The 14,821-nt window shown below is 35.6% G+C and overlaps 1 protein-coding gene across 2 annotated transcripts in view; it reads left to right on the forward strand.

The window, feature by feature from the left end:
• LOC306876330 (myosin light chain kinase, smooth muscle-like) overlaps nt 1-10,771 on the forward strand; it is a 112,143-nt gene extending 101,372 nt beyond the window's left edge. The window contains exons 19-33 of one of the 2 annotated variants that reach the window (XM_079427414.1): nt 105-152; nt 498-625; nt 1,364-1,517; nt 2,771-3,076; nt 3,258-3,290; nt 3,937-4,027; nt 4,208-4,411; nt 5,059-5,276; nt 5,429-5,552; nt 7,080-7,232; nt 7,519-7,642; nt 7,785-7,875; nt 8,674-8,799; nt 9,924-10,123; nt 10,232-10,771. In XM_079427414.1, the coding sequence (XP_079283540.1) occupies nt 105-152; nt 498-625; nt 1,364-1,517; nt 2,771-3,076; nt 3,258-3,290; nt 3,937-4,027; nt 4,208-4,411; nt 5,059-5,276; nt 5,429-5,552; nt 7,080-7,232; nt 7,519-7,642; nt 7,785-7,875; nt 8,674-8,799; nt 9,924-10,123; nt 10,232-10,456 (2,225 nt within the window). In that variant the 3' untranslated portion in view covers nt 10,457-10,771. Of the gene's footprint in view, nt 1-104; nt 153-497; nt 626-1,363; nt 1,518-2,770; nt 3,077-3,257; nt 3,291-3,936; nt 4,028-4,207; nt 4,412-5,058; nt 5,277-5,428; nt 5,553-7,079; nt 7,233-7,518; nt 7,643-7,784; nt 7,876-8,673; nt 8,800-9,923 lie in introns of both variants that reach the window. The other variant, XM_079427415.1, reaches the window with a different exon arrangement.
• Nucleotides 10,772-14,821: the final 4,050 nt, after the last annotated feature.

A 14,821-nucleotide genomic window follows, 5' to 3' on the forward strand; every position in this document is an offset into this window, starting at 1 on the left:
CACTATAACTAATCTGCACTGAGATTGGATGTTGAGCTTATTTTCTTTGTTAACTGTGATGTGATAATCTGATCTGTGTTTATTTCTTCTGTTTTTCACTTCAGATGAGGCCAAAATAAAGAAACCCCCACCCAAAACACTTCCTAAACAAGGTAGGGTCAAATCAATCATCATCTGCATGGTTTAAAAATCAATTCTGGGTTATGACTTCTAATGATAGGCTACAGTTTTAGCATTTAAGCATTTTTAGCATTTAGTTTCCCAAAAGCTTTTGTGTATACATTTAAAATTTCAAGCACATGTGATTTGATGTGATTCCTGATGAAGAGCACAGGTGCTACTCATATCAGCACATACTTTAAATGTCACTTTCATATTTTCTACACAGTCTGCTGTGCAGTTGTTCAATACATTTCTAACTGCTGTGCAAGCAAATGGATCTTCATCAAACATAAACCGAGCCCAAGCTGTCTGTATAACTGGACTGTGTGTGTCAGGTGCTCCTCCTCAGATCCAGCAGTTTCCTGACGATATGAAGATCCTGGCGGGTCAGGAGGTCAGTCTGCTGTGTAAATTCACTGGAGCTCAGCCCATCAGCTGCACCTGGCTCAAGTTCCGCAAACCAGTAAGAGTCTTTTCACCTTTTAACATGCTGAAACCCTGACCGAGAGAGAAACGCTGCTGAATCTTCATACTTAAACACGCAGATACACATTTAATACACTCACCAGTCCCCTTTAAATGCTTTAACATTAAGTTGTTTCTGCTATTTAAAATCGACTTTGGACTGGGAGTGGCTGTGATGTCCAAAAATGCTGTCTAGGTAGGCAGCTCACAGATTTTCAGAATCAGCCATCATCTTTAATGAGCAAACATTGCAAGCTGGCATATCACTCTGTACACATGGCTCAGACACAAAATATTAGTTGTAAACGTCTTTATTACTCTTTTTTTTTTCCAGTTAGTTGACTTTCAAATTAGAACTGAACATTCAACCCTCAACTTGTATTCAAATCCCTATAACACTTGTGGTGTTCCCAGTAAAAAATGACTGGGGCACAATAAATAGCTTATAAATCTCTTGTTATGCAATATTATCACCTAATATTGGTATGATTCTTTTTGTTGGCTTGTTTTCTTTTCGATTAGGACTGGTTTTGTGTTTATTTTTGGAACTGATTAATTGTAGGCCCCATTAATCTGATTTTACATAAATTTTTGAGTGAAATAAGCATTATTTGTGTATAATTTTGTCAATATTAAATAAAATTTGCCCTGTTTATCACTCTAGCATGCTCTAATGTTTAAAGTAGCCTATGTCTGCAACTGGCACCTGTGTTCATGTCATCCTCTGCTCCTTCAGATTCAGGAAGGTCAGGGCATCTCGGTGGTAAGCACAGACAGCAGCAGTCAGTTGACCATCACAGAAGGACAGCAGGAACACTGCGGCTGCTACACAATCGAGCTCAAGAACAGCTGCGGTGCAAGACAGGCCGCCCTCAACCTCACTATAGTCGGTAAGTCTGGACGCTAGTGAACACTGGGTGGGTAATTTCAGCATATTTTAATTTTAATGAAGAAATTCAATGCAATTCATGTAAAATGAACAGTAAACTGAATTAAATAAATTACATGATTTTTTAACGATGAGGCATTAAATTAAGCGGTTGATTCAAACAAATTTCAGCGATCTATACCTACAAATTTGAACAGTATTCCATCATGCCATGCACATTTTACAAGGCTGCTTGCAGTGGTGGGCAATAAATAAATTAGTACAGATACCCTAATAAAGTATTACTCCAGTAAAATTGTAAGTACTCATTTTCAATTTTTTCATAAGTACTTGATATTTAATAGACTTAAGTATAACATTTAATGGCCCGGTTTCACAGACAGGGTTTAGACTAAACCAGGATTAGGCCATTGTTCAATTAGGAAATTTAAGTAATTTTTATTGACATGCCTTAGAAAAAACATTACTGGTGTGCATCTTGAGACAAAACAAAAGCACTGATATATTTTAAAATCAGTCAGTGCAAGTTTCTTTCAGTTAAAACTGCTCAGATTTACACTTTAATCTGGGACTAGGTTTAAGCCTTGTCTGTTAAACCGGGGGAATATGTATTGCTTTAATATAATGAAATATCATCAATTTAGTTTACCGATAATTCAAGTTTGCAAACAATTGAAAGAAAAAAAAACTAAATTTAAACAAAGGAAAAACTAAATTTGTGTAAATATTTAGTGACAAATTGTATTTTACAAAAAAATTACAGATTTTGACTGATTTACATATTCACATTAAGGAGGAATGCTATGCAAACATGCTAGTTTTACCATAATATTAACCCAGTTACTTTTGCGCTCTGACAATTCTGTAATGCATTTTTATTTTTTAAATGCCAGTAGAAATACCCCCATCTCCCACACCTTCGTTCATCACCATTCCCCCTAACCTGTTCAGAATTCTTCATTTAGCTTGAGGAGCAGTTTATTAGAGTGTAAAGGCATTTGTTGTTAATGGTTTAGAAATGGCTTTTACATTTGACCTTAGGACTTGGCCTTGGTTTTAGGTGCATCTTTAAAGACTAAATTGACAATCTACTTGACTGTTGTTGACTGTTTTTGACTGTTTCCTCTGTTACATCCACACAATGTTGGGCTGAAATGCTGGCTGCCAAGCAGTGCACATGTACATGATCTGACTACTTTTGTAAATTTTAGGACACAATGTCTCACAATCCAGCTTTTGTCTTGGTCTTTCCAGATAAGCCCGACCCTCCTGCCCGTGTCCCGGCAGCCTCAGACATCCGTAAGTCCACCCTCACACTGTCCTGGTATGGACCGACATACGACGGCGGCAGCGCCGTCCAGTCCTACAACTTGGAGATGTGGAACTCTGTGGACATGAAGTGGACAGATCTGGCGTCCTGTAACAGCACCTCCTATAACGTGCAGAACCTGCTTCCAGACAGGCAGTATAAGTTTCGAGTGAGAGCAGTGAATATTTATGGTGTGGGAGAGCCCAGCGCTGAGTCTGAGCCCGTGCAGGTGGGGTTGGAGGCCGAGGAGGGTGAGCGCCACCTAGTAGATTTCAAGAGTATTACAGGAGTCACAAAGAACGGATTATCATCTTAACTTTGGTTATTTCAGTTAAAATAAAATAAAAATAGACTAATAAATAAAATAAAGTAAAATATAAATTTGATATAAAAAATAAAATATGCTGTAATAACATTCTGTTGCTTTTACAGAAAATAAAGATGAAGCTGAACCCTCAGATGATGGTATGCCATGTTTGTTAAATTTAAGCTTTGAAATCGTACGTGTCAAGCTTCTGTGCTCTTTTTTCTGTTTTCCCCCCTTTCATTTAGAGGAGATGGTGAGGTTGTACATGTAACCAAACGTGTCATATTGAACATATGTATATGAAAAAGAGGAAAACAAATACATAAAAGCATTGTACTGTAAATCTTAAACAATTGCATAGTTCATATTATTTTCAAGTTTATAATTTTAGTTTTCAAATACATTTTAATGGCAGTCTTAAATTGTTCAAACATAGGCATTTTTCAAATCATTTGACCTTATGAATAAAAGCGAATGTAATAATTAAATAAAAAATTAACTACCTTAGCTTTTTTGTAAATAATTATCCCAGAATAATAATAATTTTAGGGGTATCTTTACAAAAACACTGACATCACGTTGATGTGTATTTCTCTCATGCTAGTAATCAGAGACAAAGAGGTCATAAAACGCACATGCGTCTTAGTTTTGTGCTGTTAGAATGGGATATTTCATTCTGAATTATTACAGGAAGGTTTTTCAAAACCCTTATCCACTGAGGAAAATAATATTGCCGTTAAATATTGCCATTTGACTGATTATAGACAATCCAGAATGATAGGGATCCATTCCCTCACTTTTTAGAATCAGAGAAGGAACCAGATTACAGAAATGTGACGATCAGGACAGACGTGAAGGTGAAGGACCTGTATGATGTGCAAGACAGACTGGGCACGTGAGTATGAAACAGTAATAACATTCTGCTGATATCCTTCTACTTTTCGGTTGTCCTATAATCTGTCTAATAAAATGCAAAAACAGATGTAAGTTTATCAAACATATAAAAAAAAAAAGGATCTGAAAGTTTGCTTTTTTCAGTCTTATTTCTTTCTTGCTTTCTTTTTCATTTGTTTAGAGGGAAATTCGGGACTGTTTTCAAGCTGATAGAAAAGTCCACAAAAAAGGTGTGGGCTGGGAAATTCATAAAAGCGTATTCTGCCAAAGAAAAAGACAATGTCAGACAGGAAATTGCAATCATGAATGACCTGCATCACCCAAAGCTTGTGCAGTGTATCGACGCTTTTGAGGGAAAGACTGACATTGTAATGGTGCTGGAAATGTAAGTGTATATGTGTTTAATGAGCTTTAATCTTAGATTAGTGAATGTAAATTGACTGTTTTCTTGGTCTTTGGCTTTATCAAGCTCATATCAAGTCTGTAATCAACTCACAACAGCTCAAAATGTTATTATTTTAGTGTTATAACGATTGAAGTATTAGTATTATTGTGATTGTTTTCAAATACACATTTGTATACACTTACAGTATTTATATAACACAAATGTTTTAAAAGAAATTACTAATTGTAATAGAAATTATTAATTGTCAAGTAACAGTATGTCTGCTTGATATGCAAAACATTGGTTTAATTCCAATTTGCCAACATTCCAATATGATAAAGTAGTTAAGTGTCTTGTTACCTGCAGATCATTAACTATTAGAACACACCATCCTCATATAAAAAAAAAATAAAAAATTTAAATAAGAATTTGCTCTACATGTTCATTTTAGTCAGTACAAAGTTCGATTCCTGAACTTCCTAGGATGGATCGAAAGCAAGAAATCCCAGAGAATGTCTAAATAAAGCCAAATAGCACATGAATTGAGTTTTATCAAGGATAATCACATTCCTGTTTGAGGTTGTCAGTATTTCACAGTACATACGTGAATGTGTCTGGTGTATTGGCTGAACGCTGGTGTTCTTCAGGATCTCTGGAGGGGAGCTGTTTGAGAGGATCATAGACGAGGACTTTGAGCTGACAGAGATAGAGGTGATCAAATACATGCTTCAGATTGTGGATGGAGTAAATTTCATCCATAAGAAAGGCATCGTCCACCTGGATCTCAAACCTGAGAACATCATGTGTGTCAATAAGACCGGCAGCAAAATCAAACTCATTGACTTTGGACTGGCACGCAGACTGGGTCAGTAGAAAACGTTCCCACTGTGTTTTTAACATTTTGAAAATGTGATTGAAAACATTTATTTATTTAAAATTGAAGTTCTAACATCATTTCTAGTTTTAAAATGGAATTATGGAATTGTGGGTTGTTTTGTGTGCTTTGTATGGTTGTAGAGAATGCTGGCTCTCTGAAAGTCCTGTTTGGCACCCCAGAGTTTGTGGCTCCAGAGGTGATTAATTATGAGGCCATCAGTTACGCAACAGACATGTGGAGTATAGGAGTCATCTGCTACATCCTGTGAGTACACAACCATTGTAAAGAGAAATTACCTTTATGACCAGTGGATCATACCCAGACCCTCATGAAATCTGCAGACTTTATCCTATTTTCTATGCAATTCAATTTTGTGCCATTTTTTGTGCTGATCTTGGGGTAAAATCTGCAGAATTATGTGGAATAAATGTATACATGAGCTGAGAGTAGTACACTCCTATTGGTAACTGGTAACTGTTTCAGACATTTAATTGCATATTAATTTTAAAGATTCTAAATTAAAAAGTAATATTGTTTAAATTTATGCAAAATGCAATTAGCTGAACCTTAAAGTATTTTAATGACGCACTTAGGAACTCAAGTGCAACCTTATTTGTAATTTCATAATTACTTCTAATTTCTTTAAAATATATTTAAGGTGTACTGTCAAATGTACTGACAAGCAATTAGAGCAAATTAAAATATAATTTAATGAATTAACTTTAAATATAATATCCTATAACACACTATAGTTAATATTATAATTGAGTACTTTACAATGTTAGTTACAATGTTTTTAATGTTAGTCAACTCATCAAAATAAATGTACTTGTTTAAGGCACAACAACAGATTATTGAAACATAATGATTTAAAATGTACTTTAAAAGTAAAACTTTAATTTGACGTTATTACAAAATGCCTGTTTAAAAAGTGTACTTATATGGGTTAAGAAACAGTCATAAAATTTACATTTAGCCTTGATGACATTTTATTGAGTTATTATCATATTGTCTGCAAGTACAGTTTTATGCACATGTGCACATTCAGCACAGTTAAGATCACTTTTTCACAAGGGTGATCATCCCACACCATTTCACAACATTGTTGGGAAAAAAGTTTAAGAAAGTTGATGGGAAGAAAGTATGAGCTTTGTTTGCTTAACATTCTTTCCTTTCCTGAAATGGAAATCATCTCTGCAAGGTGTTTGCAATTTTTCTTTAAGAAAATAGAGTAATACAACAGCCCCTTATGAGTGCTATTCTGTTATCTTTTTTGTTGTTGTTTTGTTTTTTGATGTGACTTTAGTTCTCTTGTGTTTGTCTGAGCCTTCTGTCAATTATCCAGTGTTATCCAGAATGATTATTTCTTCCTGGTGTGATTATTCATTTACTTTCATTGGTGTAACCCAATGTAGTCAGTGAAAGTAGTAAATCCTATAATGTCTACTGCATCATATTTGATATGGAAATTATCTTGAAATTATCAACAAGAAATAAAAAGAAAAAGCCCATTGATAGTTTATATTTTTAACAAGTAAACAGCCTTTTAGTAGCCTGTATAATTGTACATAAGTCCCCCTTCAGGTTGTCTTTTGTTGTGAAATTTGTAATCTATAAAGTAAACATTAGAATATTTCAATTGAGATATTCATTTATTTATTATTTTTTAGAAAATTTGATATATATATATCAAGTCTCAAATATACTACTATATAGGGCATAAGGCTGATGTTTCAAACAGTTTGTATAGTTCTACTTATTTTTTCTTTGATTGTTTCTTGTTCTCTTTAGTGTCAGTGGTTTGTCTCCCTTCATGGGGGACAATGATCATGAGACGCTGTCTAACGTGACCTCAGCGACGTGGGACTTTGAGGACGATGCGTTTGATGAGATCTCAGACGAGGCCAAAGACTTTATCAGTAACCTACTGAAGAAAGACATGAAGTGAGTGCCTTCACAACGCCAAAGTCTTCATTCAGAAAGTACTTGAAAAAATAACTGTTGCCTTGTCCTTGAGTCATTTTGAATGTCTGATTTAACTGATTTCCTCCGTCTTGCGTCATGCATCTGTTCTCCCTGAGGTGCAGCAGTAAGGTTCAGTTCGCTGTCAGAGATCATCAATTTTCTTTTTACGGTTTCATCAGTTTATTTTTCTCAGAGCTCATTCTCTCAGAGTGTAATTACCACGATGGCACACAGTTACAGTGTCCGTGTGTGTGTTTGTCTGCAGAGCTCGTCTGAGCTGCGATCAGTGTTTCCAGCACCCCTGGCTCAAACAGGACACCACAAACATGGAGGCCAAGAAGCTTTCCAAAGAGAGGATGAAGAAATACATTCTGAGAAGAAAGTGGCAGGTCAGGATCTAAATGATAATCATCTGACATATGTTGTTTTTTGTCCTTGTATTATTGATAGTCTGATTAAAACGAGCTTCTTGCAGTGTGTTTCTCATCATACAGTGTTACTGATGTGATAACTGTTTTGCTCACTCTTCAGAAAACAGGGCATGCAGTTCGAGCTATTGGTCGACTGTCTAACATGGCATTGATGGCGGGCGTTCATGCCAAAAAGGGCTCCCCCACTGAAGGTGCACAACGTTTCTGTCCAACCCTTACATAAAAAGAAAAATACTGACTCAGCTAGTGAATTGTCAACACAGTCAGCCCTTGTGATAAAAAAGTGAAAATACTTGCACTTGTACTGCATGCCAATCTTAATATGTTTTCAAATGTTCTGCACTGTATTTGCAGATAATATAATATTAATGAAATAGAAGACCACTTATGCGTAGAGCACACTTTCATGACTATTTTTTAATATACTTAATATTTGTTACGCAACTACTCCCACGAAGGCAAAACAGGACAAGGCAGGCAGGTATATCAAACAATAAGCTTTACTCAAGACGACCGGAATGGTGTAACACATACAATAGCAGACAAACTAAACAGGGGAGAACACAGGCTTTAAAGGCGGAACGTAATCAAGGAAGAACAGAGACAGGTGTGAAGCTAATTAACTAATAATCATGGGATAAACTAGGACGGTAGACAAAGACATTACTAAACCAAATCATAACTGTGACAATATTGCTTTTAAAAAGTGCACTTTTAATAAAATTACAAACAATTCAAATATAATATAAAAAATATTTTTCTACTTTTTGTTTTTGTGAGTCTTCCTACGGAGAGTTATCATACTATATGTCTTGTACTAAAAGTGGTGTTCTGGTCACTTCCCTAAGTTTAAACACCCCCCCCCCCCCCCCCCCCCCCAACCTCTGTCCTTACTACTGAACTTTACAATACAAATGATTTGTGAATGTAAATTTAAAGTACTTAACATGAGTGTTTATATCCAAAACCTTCTTGTTTCTCTGTTGTAGCAGAGGATATACAATTTGCTGCTGAATTGGAGGAGAAAACTCTAATGAAACCCACGTTCAGTACCGTTATTAAAGATGTTGAGGTGGTGGAAGGCAGTGCTGCTCGATTCGACTGCAAAATTGAAGGTAAAATAATATGAATATGTACTGCTTAAAGGTTCTATTGATAAAGTGTGGTGCATTGATTGAATGTGAATAAATGTGGTGTGGGATAAAATTCAAATGTTGAAGATGACTTTCCAATATGCTTAATACTTTGTGCCAAATGTGCGGAACAGCCCACAACTATTTTCCAGTTCTTTAAATAGGATTATACTTAAAAGAAAAATAAATATTATATAAAATATTATTAAATGATATTACACTTATATACACTGCCCTCCAAAAGTTTGGAAACGCCCTAGAAAAGTGGGGTTTTGGACAATATTGGCATGAATCCTTTTTAATTTGTGATAATTTTGCACTGATAAGGGACAACACAAGCTACGAAAACATGTTTTATTACATAAACAGTTTATACATAGAAATTTTTCTTATTTTCGATTCATCAAAATATCCACCATTAGCAGCTATGCATAATCTGGGCATCCGAGCTGTCAGTTTATTCAAACATTGACTTTGAATTGGCAATCAGTTGTTGAAGCTACAGTATTAAGGTGTGCTGACCCAAAAATCTTTTAAAAACCTGGACCAGTAACCAGCCATTACAGCTGGCAAAGGGGCATGTCTGACTTTGACATGTATATATTGCCATTATTATGTTTTATTGCTAGTTTTAAATGATAATGTCAAGTTCCTTTAATGTATTTGCACCAAGAAATTATAAGGATTTATGCTGATATCTTCCAAAACCACACTTTGCCAGCGGTGTTTCCAAACTTTTGGAGGGCAGTGTGTATATATATACAGTATATATTCCCATGATCAAAGCTGAATTTTCAGCATCATTACTCCCTTCTTCAGTGTCACATGATCCTTCAGAAATCGTCCTAATATGCTGATTTGATGCTCAAGAAACATTCCTAATTATTATTATCAGTGTTGAAAACAGTTGTGTTGCTTAATATCTTTGTGGAAACCATCATGCACAAGAACAGCATTCATTTGAAACAGAAGTATTTTGTAACTATGTGAAAGCCTTTTTCAGTCTTGATCAATTTAATGTGTCCTAGCTAAATCAAATTTAGAATATTTTGTGTTAAGTTATTTGTATATTTTAATATGTATGTATTGTAATTATCTACTCTCAGGTTATCCTGACCCTGAGGTGGTGTGGTATAAGGACGACCAGCCAATTAAAGAGACGCGTCATTTTCAGATCGATTATGATGAAGATGGAAATTGCAGTCTTGTTATTTCTGAGGTCAACGGTGATGATGACGCAAAGTACACCTGCAAGGCCATGAACAGCATCGGGGAAGCCACCTGCACCGCCGAACTCATCGTGGAGGTGATGGGAGGAGAGGAGGAGGAGGAGGAGGAGTAGAAGACAGCCTCTTTTGTCACGCTTTTCTTTTACACGTGGTGCTTTTATTCTCACTGTCTTTCGGACTTTCAGATGATGACAATGATGATGATGAAGACCTCACCATCGCCTTTTGCTGCATTTCCTTCATTGCACTTCCAGTTTGTTCTTTTTATATTCATGCAACAGCCAAAGTCAGATATCAGATTTGTTTATCACATGCCATTACTATTACTCACATTCCATTGGATGCTTGTTCTTCGTTGTCATGTTTTACTCCAACCAAACATTTCTAAACTCACATGTGTGTTTGTGTGATCATCGCTCGTGACTGTGTGAACTGAGCAGCACTTCCTGTCTGTTAGGACAGCTTTATTTAAGCACTGTAAACTCATGTAAGGTTGTGTGTTTTTGTTTGGAGACATTTTCCTCCTTTCATCATCTGTCACAGTAGCAGCACTCAACAGATATTTGGAGACACATGTTAAATGTATGTTTGTTTTATTAGGAATGTCTGTAGATCTTTCTTTAAATGTTTTTAGATATATACGCGTTTGATAAAGTGCAGATTGCATTGTAATGAGAACACTACAAATGTAGTTATTCACTTTTAAAGAATAAATTTTTATCACGAACAAACTGTAAATTGTGCTCACTTCAAAAAAAACAAAAACAATTTTGATGAGTCATTGAAAGTTGTTAAAAATTACTGACAGTCACAATCCAGTGCATCCTTGCTGGTTTTATAAAACTAAGGAAAGAGGAGATAATAAATTAATTCCAAAATAAATGAAGTGTAAAAATTAAAGGGCATCATGTCCTTCATCATGCATCCAAAAAAAAAAAAATGTTGGGAAAGTTTGGACATCACTTTTTTTTTTCATATTTTTCACATTTTGATGGTCACGTTACTTTCTTGATAGGATTGGAGACATCCAGAAATATAGTCAGGGGCATTAAGTTCAACTATGTTTCGACTCTGTCTAGTGGACAACTTAATTAAAATAGCTGAATTAAACTTAATTAAAACATTTAAAACATTAAAACATCCTCTGAGGCAACTAACAGCACTCTTCACCAGATGGCGCTGCGGTGTTACAACTATAAATTCAATGTCTTACTACTTTTCCCATTCTCAAAGATATTTTGAACATAAAACAGTGCTGCAATCTGCAACAGTTAGACATCTGAGAGGATTTAACTTTCCTAACTGAAGAATCACCTATTATTTGTATAGCGCTTTTTACGATACAAATTGTTGCAAAGCAGCACTACAGGAAATTAAGTTTCCACAATATATTTATATATTGCAGAACCTTAATATATTTAACTTATGGCAAAATTTAGTAATTCTGTATGTTGTCTGAGCGTTGGCATCCTCTGAGGGGTTGGCATCATCTTTTCTCAGGTGTTCGGTCATCTCAGATCATTTAAGGGTTGGATCCAGACTGAAGCTTCTGTAATTCCTAGTTACCACAGGATGTTAATGACAGAAACAGAGAAACAAATAGAGACATAATTAGCGTAGCTGCTTCTCCATCTAAGCAAAAATGATTTGTTCAACCCAAGCTAAAGAATGATAATAATGTACATTTGATCAGATATATCTGAATGTATATCTGAACGTTATCAGGAAGGCTATTCCAGAGTTTGGGAGCCAAATGTGAAAAAGCTCTAACTCCTTTAGTGGACTTTGCATTCCTAGGTACTACCAAAAGTCCAGAGTTTTGTGACCTTAGGGAGCGGGTTGGATTGTAGCGTGGTAGAAGACAAGTTAGGTACGCAGGAGCTAAACCATTTAGTGCCTTATAGGCAAGTAATAATATTTTGTAAATGATACGAAACTTAATAGGTAGCCAGTGCAGAGACGGTAAAATTGGGGTAATATGATAATATTTTCTTGACCTGGTAAGGACTCTAGCCGCTGCATTTTGGACTGTAGCTTGTTTATTGAAGATGCAGGACAACCACCTAACAGTGCATTACAATAGTCCAGTCTAGAGGTCGTGAATGCATGAACTAGCTTTTCTGCATCAGAAACAGTTAGCATGTTTCGTAGCTTGGCAATGTTTCTAAGATGGAAGAATGCTGTTTTTGTAACATGGGAAATATGATTTTCAAAGGACAAGTTGCTGTCTAATATAACACCCAGATTTTTGACTTTAGAGGACGTAACAGTACATCCGTCTAGTTGTAAATTGTAATCCAAGAGATTCTGTGTACTGTTTTTGGTCCAATAAGTAATATCTCAGAATTTAATAGGAGGAAATTATTGGTCATCCAATCTTTTACATGTTTTACACAATCTATTAGCTTAGTTTAGAAGTTTCATCTGGTCTTGTTGAGATATATAGTTGAGTATCATCAGCATAACAATGAAAACTAATCCTGTATTTTCTAATAATATTACCAAGGGGCAACATGTATATTGAAAATAGCAGAGGACCTAGGACAGATCCTTGTGGTACTCCATACTTTACTGGTGATAACTGAGATGACTCCCCATTTAAATGAACAAAGTGGTAGCGATCGGACAGGTAGGATCTAAACCATATTAAAGCCTGCCCTTGAATACCAGTATAGTTTTGTAATCGATCATGGTCTATAGTGTCGAACGCAGCACTAAGATCAAGTAATACTAACGTTAAGATGCAGCCTTGGTCTGAAGCAAGAAGCAAGCCATTTGTAATTTTAACAAGTGCAGTTTCTGTACTATGGTGAGGCCTGAAACCTGACTGAAATTCTTCATAGAGATCATTTTTTTGCAAGAAGGAGCACAATTGAGCAGACACAACTTTTTCTAAAATTTTAGACATAAACGAAAGATTTGAAATGGGTCTGTAATTTGCCAGTTCATTAGAATCTAGTTGTGGTTTCTTAATAAGAGGCTTAATAACCGCCAGCTTGAATGGTTTTGGGACGTGACCTAAAGATAACAATGAGTCAATAATATTGAGAAGCGGTTCTTCTGCTACAGGTAACAACTCTTTCAGTAGTTTAGTGTGTACAGGATCTAATAAACACGTTGTTGGTTTAGATGCACTGATAAGTTTATTTAGCTCTTCCTGTCCTATAGTTGTAAAGCACTGCAGTTTTTCTTTGCGTGTGATGAATGAAGCTGAAATACTAGACGCAGTAGAATCTACATTTGATATTGTATTTCTGATGTTATCTATTTTATCAGTAAAGAAATTCATAAAGTCATTACTATTAAACTGTGGGGGAATATTTAGATCGTGCGGCGTCTGTTTATTTGTTAATCTAGCCACTGTGCTAAATAAAAACCTTGGATCGTTTTGGTTATTATCTATGAGTTTGCGGATATGCTCTGCCCTGGCAGCTTTTAGAGCCTGTCTATAGCTGGACATACAGTTTTTCCACGCAATTCTAAAAACTTCCAAGTTAGTTTTTCTCCATTTGCGCTCAAGATTACGAGTTTCTTTCTTGAGAGAATGGGTATAACTGTTGTACCATGGCGCAGTACCTTTTTCTCTAACCTTTTTCAAGGGGGGCAACAGCTTCTAATGTATTAGAGAAGATAGTGCCCATATTGCTAGTCATTTCGTCTAGTCATTTCAGGCCCCATTGTTGAGTTCATTGTGAAATGAAGCACAAATGAGTTTGATTCCTGTCTGTGTCACAGCATGGTTTAAAATGAGGGGCATCATTACTCTGCCACTCAGTACAATGTGACCTCTGTTTTGTGTCCCTGTATGGAGTACAGTTTAAGGCCATTGGTTCCTTCATCTGGCTCACAGACAAATTTAGCAGCATCTGTCGTGCAACAGAGATTTTATTCTTCCTCCTTTATTTTTGGCATTTTATAAGTCCTTGTAGTGCCTTTGGGCCTCTGAGGGTCTCCCTCAGCGTCTTCGGTTTCAGCAGCTGTGGGCCTGTGTCTCTTTTGTCTTTTGTATGAAGTCTAGTCTCTCATACTGCATATGGAGCTCAACAATGTATTAGCACTCATGTGTCTAAAAGTACAGAAAGATTTTTCTGCATCAATGTGACTGAGTTTTCTCAGCATTTAACCATACATTGTCACACTGTGCCATCACATGACTTAATAATGGTGACTAATGATGAAAGGATCTTTGTAAAGACTTAAGTATTCAGCAAACGGTGTAGCCATCTATAAATGCTAGTGTCGACCAAATTCACTTTTAACAAATATATGTGTAAATGTATAGACTTCTTCTGGGAGACAATATAAGGGAGCAACTGTGAGATATAATGTTCACAACTAATAAAGTCACAATTACCTTATTTTAATTTAATTAAATTAAATTGTTATTTAATTTAATTTAAAGCTTGGTTTAATTTAATTATTGCATTTTAATTTAAATTTAATTTATAAAAATACATCTAACGCAGCAAGAACAGTTTTTAAATAGCTTTAAAATGAAATGAAATGAAATGAAATGAAATTAAATGAAATTAAATGATTAAGGCTACAGAATACTGATTGCTAAAGCTACAACAATGTGTGACGTGATTCCACAGGTGTCTCTTTTCTCTTTCTATTTTGCCTCGAGACTTTAAAAAATTTGCGAGCAGTGTGCGTTTTAATGATTAATGTACAATATTTTGAATTGGTCTTGATTGTGCAATTTTAATTTTCCTGGCGTGTTTTCCACCTCTGTTATCTATTCTGTAGCCTAATGTAATTGTTCACTGACTGTA

This window comes from Barbus barbus, assembly GCF_936440315.1.
Source record: "Barbus barbus genome assembly, chromosome: 10".
NCBI lineage: Eukaryota > Metazoa > Chordata > Actinopteri > Cypriniformes > Cyprinidae > Barbus > Barbus barbus.